General features: G+C 46.3%; 1 protein-coding gene across 2 annotated transcripts in view; it reads left to right on the top strand.

Moving 5' to 3' along the window:
- Nucleotides 1-15,587, top strand: part of sema3ab (sema domain, immunoglobulin domain (Ig), short basic domain, secreted, (semaphorin) 3Ab) — a 37,411-nt gene extending 21,824 nt beyond the window's left edge. For both annotated transcript variants that reach the window (XM_076263278.1, XM_076263267.1), the window contains exons 6-17: nucleotides 344-463; nucleotides 2,107-2,249; nucleotides 3,275-3,389; nucleotides 3,533-3,602; nucleotides 3,710-3,854; nucleotides 4,025-4,244; nucleotides 4,444-4,535; nucleotides 4,717-4,758; nucleotides 6,654-6,811; nucleotides 8,647-8,714; nucleotides 11,682-11,827; nucleotides 12,051-15,587. In XM_076263278.1, the coding sequence (XP_076119393.1) occupies nucleotides 344-463; nucleotides 2,107-2,249; nucleotides 3,275-3,389; nucleotides 3,533-3,602; nucleotides 3,710-3,854; nucleotides 4,025-4,244; nucleotides 4,444-4,535; nucleotides 4,717-4,758; nucleotides 6,654-6,811; nucleotides 8,647-8,714; nucleotides 11,682-11,827; nucleotides 12,051-12,548 (1,817 nt within the window). In that variant the 3' untranslated portion in view covers nucleotides 12,549-15,587. The remainder of the gene's footprint in view (nucleotides 1-343; nucleotides 464-2,106; nucleotides 2,250-3,274; nucleotides 3,390-3,532; nucleotides 3,603-3,709; nucleotides 3,855-4,024; nucleotides 4,245-4,443; nucleotides 4,536-4,716; nucleotides 4,759-6,653; nucleotides 6,812-8,646; nucleotides 8,715-11,681; nucleotides 11,828-12,050) is intronic.
- The last annotated feature ends 7,639 nt before the right edge of the window (nucleotides 15,588-23,226 follow it).

Below are 23,226 nucleotides of genomic sequence, written 5' to 3'. Positions count from 1 at the left end.
CACACACACACAGACACACAGGCACACACACACACACACACACACACACACACACACACACACACACACACACACACACACACACACACACACACACACACACACACACACACACACACTCACATAAGTACTCTCTCTCTCTCACTTGTCACTTTTTTGTGGTGGGGCTGTTTGGGGGGTGTGGACTAGAATAATTTCCTCACTCTGTTACATTTGTTTCTGAATAGCCAGGCCCACAGCCACGATGTTTGACTCGAGAGTGATAAACTCAGTATTCTCACAGTAAGCAGTTATTTTTCACTTTTTGTTTATATGATTGTCCGCCTCTCTCTTCTCTGAACAGATGGCGAGCTATATGCAGGCACATCAGCAGACTTCATGGGGCGGGACTTTGCTATTTTCCGAACGCTGGGAGAACACCACCCAATTAGGACTGAACAACACGACTCAAGATGGCTCAACGGTAAGACGAAAAAGAAGATACATCGCCCAAAAATAAAATTAGCAACGTCTAAACAAACAACGACATACTGTCTGCGTTGAGAGAGAGAGAGAGAGAGAGAGAGAGAAAGAGAGAGAGAGTAAGAGAGAGAGAGAGAGATACAGACAGTCCAACAGACAGAAAATAAATAAGATAATGTAATATAAAGGCTAAGAAACACTAAACATACACAGCATGCTCTACTGGCTCACAAAGGAAGCCTTGACTGCTGTTTGGCTCTTAGATCATGTTCTGGTCTTGATTGACACCGAGTTAAGAGGATAAGTGCAATCAGATACCGTCTGCCCCTTAGACCTGTCCGCCCAAACAAAGAGCATCAAGCCCTGCAGCTTAACATCTTCTCTGCATCAAAACCTAACGATTATGAAAAAAAAAAGCCCCAACATACACAATAGAGAAATCCAAGGCTCACAAGGGGCACCATACTTTCCCATGAGACCAAAGCAGTGTCTGGCATGCCTCTCTGTGCAATTAATCCAACTAGAAGGACAGGTTGGAGGTTGAGGTGGCCGAAGATAACAGCGCCATTGTCTGATTAATCCCTGTTGATATGTGCACTCTCGGCTTTACCTTTGTTTGAAAGGAGATACGGCCCCCTCTTTTTTTTTTTGTTCCAGGGAGATGAGTCTAAATCGGAGGCCATCTTTTTCTCTCTTTTTGCAAAGCGAAATTCAAGGCTTTATGGCGGCATTTTCAGACAAGAGGTGCACTAAAGGAGGCTTGTGTCATGTCCTCGGGATGCTCTAGGTCAGCAGGGCTCTAATGCAAAAGAGTGTGTGTTTTAGCAAACAGGTCAGCTTAGTTCATTAAAAAAGGACTGTGAGAGAGAAACTAGTTGAAGCTGAAACTGTGTGTGTGTGTGTGTGTGTGTGTGTGTGTGTGTGTGTGTGTGTGTGTGTGTGTGTGTGTGTGTGTGTGTGTGCGCACACGTGAGAGAGAGAGAGAGACAGAGAGAGAGAGAGAGAGAGAAACAGACTGAGAGAGGGAGAGAGAGGAATAAATGGGAAAGCCCCTGATCAGCAGTAGGTCAGACTTCAGGGCATATTGTTTCTCTATTGTGAATCTGTCAATGTCTGGCCTATGATGACGTGTCTGAGGGCAGTGGCATGCGTGAGCACTTTGATGTAAGGGCCTGAGACTTACTGTCTCTGACTAGACTGCTCCTAATTAACCACAAACACAGCATGAAGACCCATGAAGAACAGTACGAAGAGTTTACTGAATTAGCGTTACGCTCTCTTTCTTCCTCCCTCCCTCCCTCTCTCTCTCTCTCTCTCTCTCTCCCTCCCTCTGAAATATTGTGTCATTAAAGTAGGATGAAATGAAAAGAGCAAAACATGATGAGATCATGCTCCTACCATGGTAGATGAAATATGTCATTGTCTGCATGTCAGGTCGTGTCAGCCACTGTGTCTGCGACAGAAGCGTAACTAGCTTTGTTTGTATTGTGTGTGTGTGTGTGTGTGTGTGTGTGTGTGTGTGTGTGTGTGTGTGTGTGTGTGTGTGTGTGTGTGTGTGTGTGTGTGTGTGTGTGTGTGTGTGTGTGTGTGTGTGTGTGTGTGTGTGTGTGTGTGTGTGTGTGTGTGTGTTTGTTACCTGAGCAGACCCTCGGTTTGTCGGTGTCCATCTCATCCCGGAAAGTGACAACCCTGAGGACGACAAGATCTACCTGTTCTTCCGTGAGAACGCCATTGATGGAGAACACGCCGGCAAAGCCACCCACGCCAGGATTGGGCAGCTGTGTAAGGTGAGAGCGTGAGGAACATGGGGCTTTAATGTGCTGTAAGGGTGAGGCAGGGACTTGACCCTCACTGCCCACACAAGGAAGAAAATCAGCCCGACACAACCATGCATTCATAGGTAGTCATGGATATGTGAAGACATACACAGTGCATGCATGTACAGGCAAAGACACACACACATACACACACACACACACACACACACACACACACACACACACACACACACACACACACACACACACACACACACACACACTTGAGAGCTAAATATCTCTCAGGTATTTAAAACATTGTTTTTTAAATTTTTTTCTTTGATGGCGCTCCCTCCGACACCCCTTCATTTTCGACTGTGTGAAGCGTCAGCAGACCCACAGAGGAGAATAACAAAGACAGCACTGTACGAGCTAATGTGTGAATCTGGCAGCAGTTTGTGGTTTAAGGGCATCTCTGTTGTATGGGTGAGGGGGGAAAGGTGTTCCCAATTATGCCTCTCGCGCCTATTCCGGCATAGCTGGAATTCTCGTCACTCCAGGCGGGGACAGCAATCTATTCCTTATGCTGAAAAGAATCTTGGTTTCGGACATGCGGTTCTCTGTCAGCATTTAATTAGTGGATATAAACAGGCAACGCTGCTCTGTGTGTTTGTGTGTGTGTGTGTGTGTGTGTGTGTGTTTGTTTAATAGTCTCTCTCTGTTGTGTGCCAGATCTCCTGATGAAAGACAAACAGATACAAAAATAGTTTGAAAAGCCATCAGTCAACAGTGACAGTTCCCCCACATAAACACTGCTAAGGTGTGGCAAAGCCTGCTATGACTGAGGCTATTGTTTTAAGGCACTTCTTCCATTCCCCTGCAAATGTCAAACACTCATCCCACATTCAAGCAGTTTAATGGCTGTCACCAATCAGACTCCAAAAGCATTCCAAAAATGTTCTGTTGTTTTTTTTTCATCAATTTTGTTGATAGCTGTGGTCATCGTGTTTGTGTGTGTGGGTCTTGACATGCTGTGTGTGTTCCCTTTGTGGTAGAATGACTTTGGAGGCCACAGAAGTTTGGTAAACAAGTGGACGACATTCCTCAAAGCACGACTGGTCTGTTCTGTCCCGGGCTTCAACGGCATCGATACACACTTTGATGAGCTTCGTGAGTCTCTAGCTTACCAAACCAACTGTGTTTCTCGGTGTTGACAGGCTGAATAGTGTTTTGCTGAGTAATTTAATTCTCAAATTTTCCATGACTTACTATCATCATTAATTTTAAGGTAACATTTGCTTTCCACATTTCAGAGGATGTTTTCCTCATGAGCTCCAAGGATCCCAAGAACCCAGTCATATATGCTGTGTTCACTACATCCAGGTAGCCACCTTTGTAGCCATGTCAGACTGCATTAATAAAGGACATATTCAAATTCTCCTGTTTGATATTAAAATTTGTTCTAACTTTGCTCTCTCTCTCTCTGGTAGTAACATCTTCAAAGGCTCGGCCGTGTGTATGTATAACATGGCCGATGTCCGCAGGGTGTTCTTGGGCCCATACGCTCACAGAGACGGACCCAACTACCAGTGGGTCCCTTTCCTTGGGCGAGTGCCCTATCCTCGTCCTGGAACGGTGAGCGATATGTTTTTCCTCTGACGGTTTTGTTTGCCACCTTTCTAAAACCGATTTCTTACTTTTTTGACGCTCCTTGTTGGGATATTACATTCGGTACACTGAGTTTCTGATCTGGAAGTGTTCACAGCACCTTGCAACACACTGACTTTCTTCCTCACTACTGACAGTGCCCAAGTAAAACTTTTGGAGGGTTTGACTCCACCAAAGACCTACCGGATGATGTCATCACATTTGCCCGAAGCCACCCAGCCATGTACAACTCCGTCTATCCAATCAACAACCGGCCAATCATCATCAAGACGGACGTGGACTACCAGTTCACCCAGTTGGTGGTGGACAAAGTAGAGGCAGAGGATGGCCAGTACGACGTCATGTTCATTGGCACAGGTTCGCTTCCTTGTACAACATGCTTATAATACATGTTTACTCTTACAAATGCATATCTGTGGGTGCCTGCTTGAGTCACTGCCTGAGCTTTAACGTGTCTCCGACTGAATGTGTGAGTGTAAACATGCTAAAGCCATTTTCAGTGAGCTATTTGTTAAGGGTGGCTGTTTTTCTCACTTTGATTTGGTCTTAATTGCAGATATTGGCACAGTTCTTAAAGTGGTGTCGATACCAAGAGGGACCTGGCATGACCTGGAGGAGGTTCTGCTTGAAGAAATGACTGTATTCAGGGTAGGCAGACCACACTCAGTCTCCATACAGAAGAAGATATTTTTATCAAATATAAAAAAATATAATTTGCCACAGATTTGTCTATGTCTATTCAGCAGTTTTTCTTTATCAGCTTTATCAAATTGTTTCTTTATCAGCTTTATCAAATTGTTTCATATTCCCTCTATTTTCTTCCATCTAGCAACCAACTGTTATTACTGCCATGGAGCTCTCAACCAAACAGGTAAATAAGGCATTTCATGATTTTATTTGTATTAAACTGCAATTTAATCTCTCATCAACTAGCTATGAAGAATGGCCAGCTCCACGGTAAACAGGCTTATTTAATGCTTCTGAATAGAGAGCTGGTGCTCAGAGAGTGTTAGCAGCAGGAGGGGAGAGGGCCTCTGGGGCTGTGAGTGAGACACACACACACACACACACACACACACACACACACACACACACACACACACACACACACACACACACACAAAGCTACAGGAGCCACTCAGCGCGCAGCACTGACACACTCCTCCCTGATTTCTCATGTCCCATAGTGCTCAACATGGACCTCGCCTCAGGCTCTCTCACTCTCTCTCTTTCTCTCCCTCCCTCTCTCTCTTTTCCTCTCTTTCCCTCTCTCGCTCTCTCTCACTCTTTCACACACTCTTTTTCTCTTCCCACCCTCCCCTCTTTCTCTATCTCTCTCATTTTCACACACACACACACACACACACACACACACACACACACCCAGTCATACTCGCTCATACTTCTTGCCTAAGGGTGTATTACTAAGTGCAGGGCTTCCTGTCATAGGCACCAAAAAAATGCATTTTTTCCATTAACTTTCGCAGACACATACACACACTCACACACACACGCACACACACACGCACACGCACACGCGCACACACACACACACACACACACACACACACACACACACACACACACACACACACACACACACACACACACACATACATACATTAACAAACACATACATGTATCCATCCATGCACACAGACACACACAGAAACAAGCACATGCACACATACCCATGCACACATTCACAGATATCTGAAAATCTCTGCAGCCTCGGCTCTCCCATCTCTCGGCCCGGCTGAATCCTCTTCTTCCTCTTCGTCAGAATAATCTAGATGACACCACGCGTCACCAGATCCATAATTAAGATGCTTTGCCCTCTCGTCTGGCCACAGCTGACTGACTACCTGCCCCCCCCCCCCCCCCCCACACACACACACACACACACTCTCAGCCACCAACCGATACCTCCACCCTTGCATAATGCACCGCAAAGATCATCCTCAGTAGCGTCGTCTGACATTAAATCAAATTTAGCTGGAATACTTTCCAGTGGAAAGCCGCTTCCTCGTGCAGTGCAGAAACACTATTTTCCAGTGTATAGTATTTCTGTTAATGGCATTGGGTGACCCGTGCTAAGACTTGAGAAATATCAACGTGATGAAGCAGCGGACCCCACATGGACACAGCTTCAGTGTCCTCGCTGCGAGTTTATGTGTCTCACTGCATAAGGAGTTGGAGAGAGAGAGAGAGACGCAAGCTGTAGTTTATATGCAGTTTAATTATAGTGCATTCTCAACATTACAGGGGCCCCATGGGTAGTGCACTCATTTAGCTGACATAAAACATCATGGCGGAGAACGAAATGTACTGTGATGTGTCTGCGGGAGTGCGTCAGAGAGTAGTACTCTCAAAAAGCTACAACAGTATCCCACCAGCCAAGCTAGTCGACGTTAGAACTTTCAGTGGAATGATACATACTAACTACGTTATGTCTATGCATACTGCAGACAGATCTCCATTTAGGTGAAGCTCAAAGAATGTGAATTAGGGTGAGTGGAGGTGTCAGGGTGTTTCAGAATTATATATATAGCATTCATCAAGTAAAACTGTATTCAAAGTTTGTTAATCAAGCATTTGCATTTCAACAAATGAACTTGAAGACTACAAGGAGTTTAAATGACCTCTGACATCAATTAAGGAAGAATTGTTTATCTAGTGCTAATAGATGTGTATATTATCAGTCTCCCGCAGAGGAAGTCGTCGAAGGCGGCTTAGCTTTGAACGTTTTGCGCTCTGTCTCCACAGCAACAGCTGTACCTGGGCTCATCGGCAGGCGTGTCGCAGATGCCCCTGCACCGCTGCGACGTCTACGGGAAGGCCTGTGCTGAGTGCTGCCTCGCCAGAGATCCCTACTGCGCCTGGGACGGCAACCAGTGCTCACGCTACTTCCCCACAGCCAAGAGGTAACACACACACACACACACACACACACACACACACACACACACACACTCATAAGCTCTCTCTCTCTCTCTCTCTCTCTTTCTCTCGTACACATACATGTACATAAACACAAACATGCAAAAAACCTACTGTTGGAATGAGATGTGAGTTATTAGAGAGACTGAGATGAGACATTCCAGCTGTTGGGTAGTGAAGCTTTGAGAAATGTCCTCTCTCTCTTACCATTGTTTGGAGATATGACATCATAACATATCCCCAGACAATGAGTAGAGCACTACCAATGCTGCTATTGATACCAAACATACTGACTCCGATATTTGATGCATGCACAGGCCCACACACACACACACACACACACACACACACACACACACACACACACACCCACACACACACACACACACATAAACACACACACACACACACACACACACACACACACACACACACACACACACACACACACACACACACACACACACACACATACACAATCACACATACACATACACAGAGTGACACAACTGACCAAAACAGGCTGTGGAGATGTACTGTACTCTACCCGTCATTATGGGCCGTGACTAAGGACCGATAAGGGAGATGAAGGCCCTGTATTCTCACAGATCGCTCTGTCCAGGTCAGGTCAAGTGGAGTCGGCCCCTTAATGTGACTCATGGGGACGGGGCAGGGTGGGGAGATGCCCAGAGACTCACTAATGTGTTTACGACGTCCTGATAAGCGTGGCTGAGTTTATCTCATAAAAGGTCCGATTTGAAAGCGGCGCTTCGGAGCCCTGTCGTAAAACAGTGTGACGGAAGTGCCCGTTGCAGACAAAAATGACTTTTAAAGGCTCAAGGCTTTAAGGGGGGGGGGGGGGGGGGGGGGGGGGGTACAGATGAAAGGGTTCTTTTTATTTTCTCTCTGGAGTGTTTTTTTCTCTCTCTCTCTCTCTCCCTGTATGTGGCAGAGCTTCCCTGCATGTTCTGTACAGTATGGAGATGCGTTTGATGTGTCTATCACACATAGTTTCACAGAAACAAAGGGCTTCTCCAGGAAGTTCCTACTGCACACTTAGTTAGGCACGCTTCTCCGTTTCCCTTTCTTCTTTGTATGTGGGGAGCCGAAACCGTGAAAGCGCTTTTTCAGAGTTTGCAGTTTGTTGTTCCCCTGTGGTACACGTTACTTAATACCTCGGCATCAACAGTAGACCCCTCCTCATCAAATGTTTCTTTTTTCCTCCCCTACTGGGCATCAACTGTTGAATTGTTTATTTTAGTTTAATATTTTTCAGATGTAGCTGTTAAAGTGTACTGTATGGTTTAGGGCTGTGTAGAAGTATTCATTTTCCGATGATTAGAGACATGTGCGGTGGATGTAAAGCAGTGAGACAAAATAGCCAGGAGCTGACTCAGGTAGATTGGCTTTCTTTTGGACGCTTCTCTCCTTGGAACATACTTACATGTGGCACACACACCCTGGCCACGTCCACTCCCTCCTGGCCACACACACGAAAGGAGCACGCGTTCCGCCCCCCCAGACACACACACACACACACACACACACACACACACACACACACACACACACACACACACACACACACACACACAGACACACACACACACACACACACACACACATAGAAATGGGACTCTCACGCATACAGTACAATCACAGACACACATACATATAAATACACACACACACACTCACACACTCATTCGGTTTCTCTCTCATTCCTTCTCTCTCCTTCTCTCTCTCTCTCTCTCTCTCTCTCACACACACATCATGTACATTCTATTTTACATGTTAACCCTGTCTTTGTGTCTGGCAGGAGGACTCGTCGCCAGGACATCAGAAACGGGGATCCCTTGACCCAGTGCTCTGACTTACAGCATGAAGGTACGCCAACCATCACATTCATGCAGATTCAACAATCCCACAGCTAGCACAAAGAGTCTGCTGGATGGATCCCAGACAAAGCTGCCTACCAGCTCAGAGAGTTCTTGGTGTGGTTGTCAGCTGATTGGGGGGTGATAATGAGTAGCTAATTGCTTTCGATTTCAATTATCTGATGTGGGTTTTCAGTTCCCTTTGGTGCAGTGGTAATTGATGGAACATAAATGCATTGTAAGTGCATTAAGTGTGATACCCATGTGGGAGACAGTGTTGCAGGAGTTTACAGAGAAGACTGTATAAATATCACATCCATCAGAGCCTTTATACAGGGACATTCCACAAATCAGCGTCAGTTAAAAGAGTGAAAGTGTTTGAAGATGTTAATGAAAAGAAGATGGTATGAATTTAGTACTGAGTCTAAAAGTCATTGAATGTGACTGGTTAGATAAAAAATTTTCTAATTACAACAAATCCTTACTAACACAGGGCCATTGTAATTACTGTGCTGAAACGTTCATGTACACATCCACAGTCTCTGTTGACCAGAGCAGATGAATAGCCAGGAGGAGACTCCATTGTTCTTAGTGGACAGTGCGCTGCTAGCAGACCCACTGGGCCTTGTCATGGTGCCTGATGGGAATTGTCGTTGCACCTCTCTGACATTTGTGTCAAATGAAAGGACAAGTGAGTACAGGGTGGAAAGAAAGACCGACACACATGAGGAGAAAGAGAGAGAGAGAAAGAGAGAGAGAGAGAGTAAAAAAGAATGAGAGAACAAAAAAAGCGTAATGAAAGCTTTGTGAATGGTGTTGTGAAGATTAGGCAGTCAAGACTTTGCTAAGGCTTTTTAATTACCAGCCCACAGAGTTCTCATCTGCTGCGTCTCACAGCCTTTCATAAGGAAGAGGGGGGGGGGGGGCTGTTCAGCCTAGCGCACCCTCAGCGTTAGCTATTTAAATCACTCTAAGTGGTGGAGGCAAGGCTCTTCTTTTTGTGCTAATTACATGTAATTAAAAAAAGGGAGAAAAGTTGTTTCCGCAAGCTGTTTTACTATGTTAGGCCAATCCTGTGGGGTGTGAACACCACTCACACACACACACACACACACACACACACACACACGCACAGTCAACAACATCACAAACACTTATTCACTGTATCCCCATCACACACACACACACACACACACACATACACACTCACACACACACACACACACTCACACACACACACACTCTCTTTCTACAGACAGACACACCGACTCTTTCTCTCTGTCCGTTTTGTTTCTCCTTCTCTCTCTCACTCACTCTCTCTCTTTCTTTGTATCTCATACACACACCCACACCCACATACAAACATACAGAGAAAGAGAGAGAGAGATAGAAAGAGAGAGAGAGAGGGGGGGGACACACACACACTGTAGAGACCACACATAGATTTCCTTTTCAAAAGCGCGGCTTTCAGGGACACCTCGTTACCTTGACAGCACAAAGGCAGCCCCACACCGCTCAGCCCAAACACCAAAGGGGTCAGAGGGGAGAAAGCAGTCAAGAGAGCGAGAGAACAACAGACACGAGAAGGAGAGAGAGAGAACAACAGACACGAGAAAGAGAGAGAGAGAGAAAAGAGAGAGGGACGGCAGAACAGCCCTGTCGGATGAGTGCAGAGTGAACAGAAACCTTGAGAGAGCCAAACACACACTGACAGTGTGGATGTGTGTGCGTGTGTGTGCGTGTGTGTGTGTGTGTGTATGTGTGTGTGTGTGTGTGCGCGCGCGCGTGTCTGTGTGCATGTGTGCGTGCGTGCGTGTGTGCATGTGTGTGTGCGTGTGTATGCTTGCGTACATGTGTGTGTGAGCCCCTTGGAGTCCTATCCCCTTGGGCTCCCATGTCCACTCCACCCTGACCCACCTGAGTGGCGTCAGTGCGGCCGCTGAGAGCTCATCTAGAGTGAGGGTGTGTGCCGAGTGGAAGGGGAGACGGAGGTGTAACACACACTGGGCTGCTCTGTCTCTCCTCCGTAGGCCCCTGCTCTCCGCTCCCCGCTCTGGGCATCTGCTAACGTGCTTATGGCCAACATGAGAGAGTGCGATGCGAGTGAGCAGAGATGCCGTAATCTGAAACATGTCCACATGGACGTACACACACGTACATACACAGGAAATATATACACACACACACACACACACACACACATGCACACACACACACAGAGGAAATATATAGTCACACACACACACAGACCTACACAGAGACACACACACAGACACACACACACACATACAGAGATAATATATACACAGTAACACACACACACACACACACACACATACCTAGTCACACACACACAAACATATGCTCATGGTGATGATTATGGTCAAGATAGCGGAGAAACACATTCTCTGGCCTGCTCTTAATTCTGAATAAGTGAATAATGCTGAATCCAGGGATACTGGAACAGCCAGTGGTATGCGCAGAGTCTGTTTTGGGTTGTGTGTTCAGTTAGATCGCCATGGAATTTCTGGTTTTCTGGTTGCGGGTTGTGTGTGTCTTGACTTTCACACACAGCTGGGCCACAGTTGAGCTGGGAGTGAAAGGGATTAAATATCTGGTTGATTTTGTGCAATGGCCTCAGCGTGTGAGTTGTGTTTAAACATTACAAATATGCGTGTTCTGTCTTATGTTGGGGATAAACAAGAATATTGTCCACTATGTCTTGAGATTAGAATGATGATAAAATACAATTTGTGGAGATACTGGCACACTATCATGTTTATAAGCAGCAATTGGTTCATTCAATAAAAGTTATTTGCCCCGACATTTTTGTTTGAAGAGAGAGTTGTTTGTTCCAATACTGTTTGTTGTTGGGGGGAATGATCCAATGTTCCAATATTGTTTGATGTGGAAAAAAAGTCAATGGGAACATGCTGACCGTGTGTGTGTGCCTTTCTGTGTGTGTGCGTGCTCACAGATGAACTGCAGGGCCGTAGCGTGCTGCTGGATAAGACGGTGTATGGTGTAGAGAACAGCAGCACCTTCCTGGAGTGCAGCCCCAAGTCCCAGCGAGCCCTCACTTACTGGCAGTATCAGAGACAGGGGGAGGACCGCAAACAAGAGGTACAGAGTGTGTGTGTGTGTGTGTGTGTGTACTGTGTGTGTGAGTGTGTGTGTGTGTGTGTGACAGAGAGAGAGAGAGAGAGAGAGAGAAATACTATCAAGAAACAAACTATTTTCCCATAATGACTAAATAGCCAATTTTACTGATCATTTGGAGGCCCTGTTATCAGTAAATTATAGTGTTTGTTGCCAGGTCTCTTAACCGTCCTTATATCCTCCACAGATCAAGTGGGATGACCGCGTACTGGCCACCGACCAGGGCCTGCTGATCCGTAGCCTACAGCCACGCGACTCCGGCATCTTCTATTGCCACGCCGTGGAGCACGGCTTCATGCAGACGCTCCTGCGTCTCACGCTGCAGGTCATCGCCGCCGACCACCTGGACGAGCTGCTGCACCGCAACAACGACCCCACCGCCCTGGCCCCGCACAGCAGCGAGGCCCCCGGAAACAGCGGCGCCAACCCCCTGGGCAGCTCAACCAACCAGAAGGTGTGGTACCGGGACTTCCTGTCCCTGCTCAACCACCCCAACCTGAACAGCGTGGACGACCTGTGCGAGCAGGTGTGGAAGCGGGAGCGCAAACAGCGGCGGCAGAAGGCGCACATGATGCAGGCCAGTCAGCAGCACGCCAACAAGTGGAAGATGCTGCAGGAGAACAACAACAAGAAGGGCCGCAACCGCAGGACCCACGAGCAGCAGCGGGCGCCCCGGAGCGTCTAAGCTCCTGCCTGACTGAAAATGACAGAAAAAAAAAAAAAACACAGACAAACAAACAAACAAATAGACAGACAGACAAACAAACAAAAACATGAGAATAATATTGATGATGTTGATAGTGATAAAAAGACATCTTCCTTTCCCTTTGCCTCTGACTGAGAAGATTAAAAAAAAAAGAAATATAAAAGAAGAAGCTCAAACTGGAAACAAACATGCAATATTCTTCTTGTTGGTGTGTATGGGGAAAGTGTGTATGGGTTTGTGTGTCTGAGAAAGAAGGAGAGTGTGAGGTGTGAGAGAGACAAATGAATGTGTGTGTGTGTGTGTGTGTGTGTGTGTGTGTGTGTTCACAAGCATGTGTGTGAATGAATGCGTTTGCATGGGACGGGATGTACACATGGTTGTATCCTGATCGGACATTTACTTGAGCATGCTACTCGAGTTCTGCCCAGTTTACACTGAGCACCAGGGAATGACTTTTTGGACCGAAAATGTGGACTTGGACTTCCTGTAAATACCATAACAGTGAAAAAAAAGTCAAAAAAAAAAAGGAAATGTATGTGAAAATTGTTTGACATTTAGTCTGTAGTTATATTCCATCTGTGACATGCCCAGGCACAAATACAGTCGATGTAAACTTGGCAACCACTATTTAATGTGTTTAACCCATGTGGGACTGTAAGAGATAACCTTACGTGGATCTGCGATTCCTCTCTCAAGCATAATACTCTCTAACATCATACCCAGGCTGGGACAGACACTGGTGGAACAGTCCCAGACTGATTTGACTGCAAGCAGCCCCCCCCCGCTCCCATTAGCAGCTCCAGCCGGCGGGGTTGTTTGTCGTGGCACTGCAGTGGACAAGCGCCGCCATGTTGTTCCGTCTCGCCCCCGGAGGCCTCGATGATGAGAGTGCAGCGGTTCAGAAGTTCATCAGTGCCACTGGCTTGTTTGCCCAGCCCTTTCGTGCCCGCCTGTCCACACAAACACTCGCGCGCGGAAGACCCCCTTGCCCCCTTTCTCCCGATAAAAAAAGGAAAAAAAACCTGAGCCTCCTGTTGAAATAAGCTCCTTTGTGATCAGACGAGCATTGCTTCCTAGAAAGAAATATTTAATATTGTTCATTGTTTGTCTTGCTTGTGTCAGATTTTTTTTTATCCTAGATATTTTCTCAAGTATAGGTGAGAGTTTATTTTATTTTGTATTGTTATTTTTATTTCTGTCAAACTGTGTATTAAGGAATTTCCCAGACATATTTTTACACAAAGCTCCCAGTATTTAAATATTTAAACCTTCCCATGGTGTAAGTTATTTTGTTGATTTTCATAACATCTCTAATGACATGCTATCCATTACAGAACTCAGTGTTCATATGGGGTGTCTATAAATATACTAACATCAGTATCAACATAGTTTTGGTGTGAGTGTAGTTATCACAGATATAGTAAACAAATACTGTCTTATAGCATGTTTGCAAGACCTTCATTTTAGATGGTAAATGGTGAACATTCACAATCTGGATACGTAGTATCTCCACACTCTCCGTCTAACAAAGTTTCAAAAGGCTAAGCTAATGGCTAGGTTACGAATTATTTTCTTAAGGGTACTTTCCCTCTTACACTCACATCATGCTACAGTATATCTATTCCACATAGAATGTCTTTTTTTTCTCTGTTGCTGATTAAAAGAAAGAACAGGCTCTTCCTCTGAAGGCTACCTTTCAGCAGTACGGAGGTTATGACACAATTACCCCTTTACTTTTACTCCATCTATGGTGCAAAACAGTATTTCGTAAGAGTAAATATTCACAAGCAGGAGTAAAAACACACAGTCCAGCCCCCTCTCTTTTTTGGTTAATTCTCTCCTGTTTTCTGTTCTGGGCACAGCTGAGATGGAGGTGAGGTCCTGAGTGCACTGCTATGCCCCCGAGGCCCTTACGTAAGAGTGTGTGTGTCATTGAGCTTGTTCTTGTGCAGCGAGCAACAGCGCACACACACACACACACACACACACACACACACACACACACACACACACACACACACACACACACACACACACACACACACACACACACACACACACACACACCACATCTGCCATGGCTATGCTTAGGGTGAGGTAGAGGGGTACTGTGGGAGAATGATGCTCACTGATTCTAGCTCCTGATGAGGTGACGAGCGGAACAGATGTATTGTTTATGCTCTTCTGATAAATGGTGTGTTTTGCAACGTGGGATTGCAAGTCCCTCACTGAGGTCTTTTTGTTTGTTGTAAAGTTTTTCACAATAGACAGCTGGGAATAACATGGAACAGAGACAGACACGCACAGGCTCAAACTGATTCCAATATACACACACACGCAAATACACTCGTACGGACTTCATTTGATTAACACTCTGTCACAACTTTCCCCCGAACCATAACCCTGGAAATGGACTGTCAATAAAAGAGAGAGAAAAAAAGAAATAATCAAAAAAGATGTATCAAAGAAAAAAAAACCTCAAAAAAAGTCCTGGTCCATAATGTAAACCACTGTGCGCAAACTGCATGTGAACGCCTTTGTGTGTTGGTGCACCAGCTTTCCTCTTAATGTTGCTACCTGTTGCTAATCGTGAGTGTTTCATTTTTCTCTGTCATGTCCAGACGGACGGAGCCTCTCTCGGCCCTGTTCCCAGGTGTATATATTTGTATTCTTAGAGTATGACCACAGTGCAGGCCCAGCTACTCTCTGCACTGCTATCTAGAGGTACTCTCGCCCAATGTGTTGTGCCGCCACCTTTGGTCAAACGAGACGAATGGAAAGAATACTTCATCCCATTGAATGACAACCGTTATAATGTTACAAATGCAATGATAAACGCAACAGCTTATTGTTTAAATAAATAAATAAGAAACTGTGTTTACGGAGACACGTAAAACTCGATGGCATGCTCTCTGTCTCTCTGAATGGGAATAAGAGAAGGAGAGAGATCAAAAGAGATAAAAAGAGGGGGAGGAGATGGAGAGGAAAGGAGGTAAAACTGCTGCTGTAAATGGTCGTTTCTGGCATGTACTCTGTTGTTCAAATAAACATTTCTTCTATAAATCTAGGCTGGTTGGGTTGGTTTCTGTGCTGTTGTTTTTTGTCTTCTCTTTCTTTTTATTAGAGAGAGGGAAAGGAGGGAGAGAGAGAGTGATTGTTTCCTCTGTCTTTCTATTCATTTATTTTGGCTGGTCCAGCATATTCTCTCTTTTCTCTCTGGCGTACCTGAAACACGAGAGGAAAATCACTGGCCACTTCACGTGTCTTTTGGTGGTCACCTAAGCCGAACCCAGGCATCTGGTGGGCAAATCTTCAGAACATTCATTCATTCATTCACAAGTAACGCACCCCCATTCAGACTAACTCACTCCCTGATTGTCTACAATGCTAGTTTGAATAGACACATACAGCAGAGGACACGTACGTGTATGTACACACACACACACACACACACACACACACACACACACACACACACACACACACACACACAAGGTTTAATGTGTCTGGGGCCTGAGTGGATCGGTACTGTGAATGTCAGAACTGATGGACTCCAGGGAAGATAGAAGCTGAAGAGCTGAGCTGTACTATATGCATTAAACAAATATGAGGGAGAGTGTGTGTGTGTGTGTGTGTGAGAAAGATAGAGAGAGTGTGTGTGTGAGAGAGAGAGAGAGAAAGAGAGAGAGAACATGGGTGGAGAGAAACAGGGAGAGTAGGTATATACAGCACTTTCAGGGGATGTTGGGATTGGGTGGGAGCTACAATGGTAACTTAACTGCAGCACATTAACAGCCCATGCAAAGATCACAAATGTCAGTGTCAACATACTCTCTCTCTCTCTCTCTCGTACACACACACGATTAGGCTTGTTTTGTGCCTATTGGCCTACCTGGTAATGCTTTCAAGAGGTCAGATTAAAATGCAAGAATGCATTCCACTCATTTAGCCACTTACTTACTCAAAAACTCATTCACTACCTCGATTGCTTGCTCACTCACTCATTTACAGTCACCCCATATAGCTGGGTCAAAGTCACATTTAGAGAGTCATACATGGGCCTACTGATTCCCATTTGGGCTGTCTTTCCTTAAGATGACATAGGCCCACTAATTAAGTTGCTTACATCTACTCATTGTTATGTTGATAATGGCTAATTGAATTTCCTTTAGGAAGTAGACAGACATACAGACAGACAGACAGACATATGGATAGATAGATAGATAGATAGATAGATAGATAGATAGATAGATAGCAATATCAATAGAAATAGTAATAGTAATTCTTATTGTGTCCCCGGTGTGTCATGCTTTCCCCCTGTTTTCTGTTTTATTGCTCTTGTGTTATAGCCTGACAACCTCAAAGTCATCATAAGGGGAAAAATATAACAGGCCAAACAGATAAAGAGTGTGGCTGCCATCTTGTGGCTCTTCTGAGCAAATACAATACAGGGTCTTTATCTACCCTGGACTGTGCATAAAACACATGGGTGAATAGAGTGTATATTCAAATGTACCTGAGAATGATGCTCTCATTAGTGTAAATGTATTTCTTTTGTGAATGCATATCTATGTATTTGTATCAATGAAACCGTTGTTGTATAACTTTTGTGGTTGCACATTAGTTCTGCACCTGGACATGCTGAGCCTCCATGTGAGTGTTTGTTTCACAGCAGACATTCATTGTCACCCCCGGGATGGATGTTTTGTTATTGTTGGTTTTTGCGAGACTACTGTTTGCCGCACTCCATTTGCACGGCACACCCACGGTTTGGTTATTTGAAGTCCAATCCTCAAGGAGCATTTAAAAAGCCCAGTGAACCTGTGCATTCTTCCCTCTGGATAGCCAACGTTTGGACAACGCTCCGTGTTGTCCTCAGTTGTTACCCTTCGATCACCCCAGTTTCCCCCAGTTTCGTATCCATGACGTTACGAGTCCCCTGGTGCTCGTTAGGACCAAGTTCCCAGTAGCCCCGCGGGAGTCAGGTCTCCTTCGGAGAGGTCACGGTAGATTTAGCCGGGTTCTGCTGGACCACTGGGCGAATTCGCCCTGAGGATTTGGTTCACAGGGAGTTGGGTCAGTGCCACTCGGGGGAGGCATCTGCTGCTCCCGCTGTTTGCGCTGTGTCCATGGCCACCACCAGGGTCACAAATCACGCCAGTGGACATTTCAATCACATATCTGAGTTTTGGGATTTGTTCACTGCTTTAGTTGTGTGTGGTTCCATTGCATCATACTTGTTCACAGTTAGAGGAAGGTTACTTAGTGAGGACATCACATCGATGTCAACACTGTTAGTGGGGGCCTGACCTTTTGAGCAAGTTTCCAATCAAAATGTCAACATTTGTTATTTTTTAGCTTTCAACTCATTGATAATTGGTTGGATTTTTCTTCACATTGGATAGACAATGTTGATGTATACAATGTCTATGAATATGTTATGTTCTGCTGTTTTGTGATTACACAAGGTTAGTGTATAGGCTCAGCCTCCCTACATGCAAATCCAGCTTTCTGAATTAATTACTTTTTTGGAGCACCCAGTTAAAACTCTATAACTACACTATACATTTTTCAGACTTATAAATACTTCACATGTTTTAATTGTCTGCAGTATTTCTTTTGCTGAATTTTCTTTGTTTCTATCCTCCAGTCCATAGATGGGAACACTGCCTCTAGTAAAAAGCAGAGTCTGAGTTTACCATGGCCTTCATTCTTCCCTTGTTCTTCCATTCTCTGTCTGGGCATTTGAACTATTTATACCATTTCCCAGAGCCAGAGTGAGGTGCGACGCCAGCACATGCGTCTGCGGCCGAGAGCGCCAGGGCCCCAGCTGAAGGGAGCCCTTGTGCGGCGGTGTTGTTGACATACCTCGGGCAGGCAGCATGACTGCCACCCTGCGTCGGAGGCGGCCTCCTCCTCCACGGATCAAGGAGAGCAGCAGCAGGGCCCGTCCAGAGCGCGGGCCATTCCACTCTGCCAGCAGCCAGAACAGAACCGCTGAGAGCTCACAAGAGCAATAAAACAGAAAACAGGGGGAAAGCATGACGCACCGGGGACACAATGAGAAACAGAGGCGGCGGCGGGTGGACAGACAGGGCCGGGCGGGAGAGGCGGGGGGGGGGGGGGGTGGTGGGAAGGATGGAAGAGAGAAGATGAGCAAATGGAAGAGCAATGACAAGACTGCACAAGAGTAGGAGATAGGAGAGGAGAAGTGAAAGCAAAACAGAAGAGTCAGTTCAAAATTTATATCAAGATATCAAACAAAATTGACAATTTGAAGGTGCAAATATATGTTTTGCTGATAAACAATTCAATGAATTTAAAATCTGTCTGTCAGCAAGCGACATAGATGACCAACTTGTGAAAAGGTGCTGTAGGCCTGCTCAGAGCCTTAAAACACGTTAAACGTCCCATTGCTAAGAATGTGGTGCACTACATTGCTACTGATTTGTTTGAAAGCTCATCATCTCTTGAGCATTGTCTATGTCATCCAGATGTTGCGCGAGCCTGGCAGCTGAGTGAACAGTAGGACGTTTACTGACATATTGAGCACCAGCGATTTCACACATTGTGTAATTTACTGCTGGACCCCCTTCCTCCTCTCACCCACAGTTCATCAGTCCATCATCCACTGGTGGAGTCTTTTCATGGCTTCGGCAGAGACTCAATGAGCCGTGGGCCCAGTCAGCCACTGATCACAGGAGGGGGAGCGCGTTACAAGGTGGGAGTGGAGCGTGAAGATGACTAGCAGCTCAAACGAGCTGCTACGGACTCTGTGTGAGTGTATGTATGTGTGTATGTATGTGTGTGTGTGTGTGTGTGTGTGTGTGTGTGTGTGTGTGTGTGTGTGTGCGTGTGTTTTGTGCGTGTGCATGTTTGTATGAGTGTTTGTACATGTGTGTGTGTGTGTGTTTGTGCGCGCTTTTGTCTTTGTCTTTGTGCATGTCTGTGTGTTTAGAGGGTGTGGTGAAATTGTCGGAATGAAAAGCTTAAGGCTCATTTGTATTCAAGCTGGGCTTTTTCCCTCAGAATTCTGTTTTCGTTTTATTTTGTTCCGCTCTATTTTATTGGTACAGCCATTGTTTTGGTGGCAGCAGCCATTATGTAAACCTTTCAACGGCGTCCCTTAATATACAATCAATTTCATTTTGTCAGCCCAAAAACCTTCCCTCAGGGTCCAATTCAATATCAATTGTGAAACATATTGTAAAATGACAGCACATGAAATGCTCGTGATGACCCATCCCATTGCTTTTGTTCATTGTGCAACAGGAGTTCTATAATGTTATGGTTAAACGCACACAAGCCAAAGCAGCCCTTTAATGCTGTCAGTCAGTGGACCAGCAGGAGTGTTATAAAACAGTATGCGCACACACCCTCCCCTGGATCAGGTGCGGGGCAGTGTTATTGGGTTCCAGCGCCACATCAATCACACACTGTTATGACTCTGGCCACTCTCCCATTGTCACCGTGAGCTGTTGTGCTTTAAGTGCTTTTCTGGAAGGTTCTCCCGACTTGCTGACAGTTCCTGTAGTTTGACAGAGGTAATAACGTAAGGCATAGAGCACAAACACACACACACACACACACACAGACACACACACACACAGACACAGACACACACACACACACACACAGACACACACACACAGACACACACACACACACACAAACACACACACACTCTCTGCTTCTGTCTTTAAATCCTACTTCTTCTCTTTCTTTTTATTTCTTTTGTCACACCTTCTTGTCAAGAGACGGTGCTTTTCTGGCTTGCTACCTTTATTACAAACACCTTCCTGTGCTGTCTAACCTTTTTTTACACTCAACATTCCTCTCTCCCCCTCCCTCCCTCCCTCTCTCTCTCTCTTTCTCTCTCTCTCTCCTCTCTCTCTTTCTCTGTCTCTTCCTTACTCCCTCTCTCTCTCTCTGCCTTTCTCCATGCACACACCATTGCTCCCTGTCACATGTCTCATCTGGGTCTCTGCTGGCTGGCTGCATGCTGTGTGTGTGTGTGTGTGTGTGTGTGTGTGTGTGTGTGTGTGTGTGTGATGTAGGCCCTCTGAGCCCTGTCTGCAGTGCCAGTGTGCCGGAGCAGCACTGGGGGTTTATTTTAACAGTGTTCAAATTCCACCGCCTCAGACATGCCAGCCCGGCCTGCCAGCCTGCCTGGATGGCCAGAGGCGGGCACTGCTCGGCCTGTTCGCTGCCTCCCCTCCATCCACTCCACACTCCGCAACCCACGCCCCAACCCCACCCCCCCCCCCACGGCACATCTCACTCACGACTGATTAAATCCGCTGCTGCAGAGTGTGGAATGCAAAACCGAAACACTCCTAAGTGGGCAGAAATAGATCCAAGCATCACTCCTTCCCCCTGTAATTCCCTTCGCTCTCTCTCCCTCTCTTTCTCTCCCTTTCTCTTGCAAACAAAACTCTGCACTCTGCACTATGTCATCATCCTTCCACTAATTTGATCCCTTTTTCTTTTTCCTCCCCTCTCAAACAACACACTGTTCTGCGTCCAGGGTTCATGTCAGTGTCGGATGATCCAAAAAGACATAAAAAAAAGAGGAGCCTGAGAGAGGGGTGGGAGTCCTCTGGGTACGGCTCTGGCAGAGGAAGTGTTAGTGTTGGCATTAGGAGCCATTAAGTGTTTATTTATGGGTTGAGGCGGCCTGCCGCCTGCCTCGCTGCCTCACTCCTGAGGCTGAGGGGCTCGAGATGTTTGCTTAGGAGCACACGACTCGCCGCTGTGTCACACGTGGCCCTGCCAGACTCCACTCACGTCTTCATTTAGCTCTGTCACCCGCTTAGTCTCTCTCTTTCTCTTGTCCTGCTTCTCTCTCTCTCGCTCTCTCTCTCTCTCTCTCTCTCGCCCAGTCTTTCTCTCTCGCTTGCTCTTTCTCCCATCTCTCTCTCTCTCTCCCTCTCTGTCTCTCCTCAGCATCTCTCTCTTTTACTTCTCTTGCAAATAATATGCTCTCTCTCTCCCTCCCTTCTCTCTGTTCCGTATACAGTATGCTCTCTCTCTCACATAAACTTTCCTGGTCCCTCTTTTACTCTCTTTCTCTCACTCTTTTTCACTTCAATCCCTTCCTTATGTCTTTCTCTCACACTCTTTCTCAGGAGCTATGTCAATCAATTCAAGCTGATCCTTTTATTCCTTCTACTGTTTTTTTCCCATGCTCCAGCCACAGCCTGTGAGTCACATCCCTGTCTTTTTCCTTCCCAAAGCTCTGAAGCAGCTCCAACCGTCCACTCTCTACCACCCCCTTTTGGCTTTATGCTCTTTCCACTCTCTCTCTCTCTCTCTGTCTCTCTCTGTTTCTATCTGCCTCTCTCTCACACTCTCTCCTCTCCTCTATTTATACTTAGGGTATACTTTCTTTCCCTCATCTCTCATAAACCCTTCTCACTTTCTCCCGAGTGGCTTCAGTCCAGTCTTGGCCTGGCAGACCTACTGTTCAATTGTTCAGAGAGGAATGGAAGAGAGAGAGAGAGAGAGAGAGAGAGAGAGAGAGAGAAAGAGAGAGAGAGAGAGAGAGAGAGAGAGAGAGAGAAGGCTGGGGCTCGGGTGGAGTGGACTAGGATGGGGTGTGGTAGAGTAACGAGGAGTGAAGAGAGCTGGGATTCGGCGGGTGGGGTGGTGTTGGGGGTGCGATGGCGCGCTGCAGGAAGAGAGTCTCTAATCACTTCCAGAGAGCCTCGGTCAGGGCGGCTCCAAACAGTAACTCAGTCTTCAGACCCAAAGGCCCCCCCAGCCAACGCTCCACCAGGCCTGAAACAACACATGCAGGGATGGAGGGATCGTTTCAGCGCAATTGGGGCGAGCGAGCGAGCGCGCGAGACGAACGTTGTCATGTTTCAGAACATGGCACAGGCAAGCGCCTTGGCTGGCTCAGGAGCAGAGTGGCTCTAATTGCCACCGCTTCATCCCCTATTGGCTTTGGCAGCTGCTACTGGAATGCCTCACTTAACATCGGAGGCTACTGGCTGCAAGCACTACAGGTCAACATCCACACACACACACACACACACACACACAAACAACAACTGAAAAAATACAGCACTAAAATTTGATCTAAAACAGTTTAATGTGATTTTGGACTTCTCAGTTATACCGGCTCAGTGGACAAAGCAGAAGCTTTGGGAGTAACAATGCCTCATTCATGACATGAAGACATTTGCTCGCCCCATATGGTTCACTAAACATGTGCCTTTACTTCAAATGCTGATAGAGATCTGGTAGCAAATATTATTTTCCTGGCTGCCCCCTTGAGACGCTGGCTTCTGACACTTTTCCTGGTGGGTGCTGGGGCTGGATTGGATCAAAGGCTATCACAAGCGGATACAAGCCATGTAAACACACAGAGAGGGGGAGTTTACGCCAGCGTGAAAGACTTTGACATTGGTCGGCGATAGCGCACGTTGTCAACTGACCCACCGTATCTCTTGTGTAAACAGTCCTCATCGGAACCTGGACCAAGCCAACAGCAGGGTCGGCGTTTATCTGAGGCGGAGGTGCCAACAGCGCCTATAAACTAGACGTGACCTCTTTATCTGAAGGTAAACAGATGTGTGGCGCTCAATGAGGCCAAATGTTAACAGAGACAACGTCACTCCAGAAGGTCACGACCCTGTACGCGTCCACTCAC

This window comes from Alosa pseudoharengus, unplaced genomic scaffold (genome assembly GCF_046254945.1).
Source record: "Alosa pseudoharengus isolate Yale_2024_CS ecotype anadromous, Long Island Sound unplaced genomic scaffold, YU_APseudo_1.1 YU_APseudo_1.1_scf_10, whole genome shotgun sequence".
Classification (NCBI taxonomy): Eukaryota; Metazoa; Chordata; class Actinopteri; order Clupeiformes; family Clupeidae; genus Alosa; species Alosa pseudoharengus.
The sequence above is the reverse complement of the archived record's forward strand: the minus strand, read 5'-3'. Positions and strand labels throughout refer to the sequence as shown.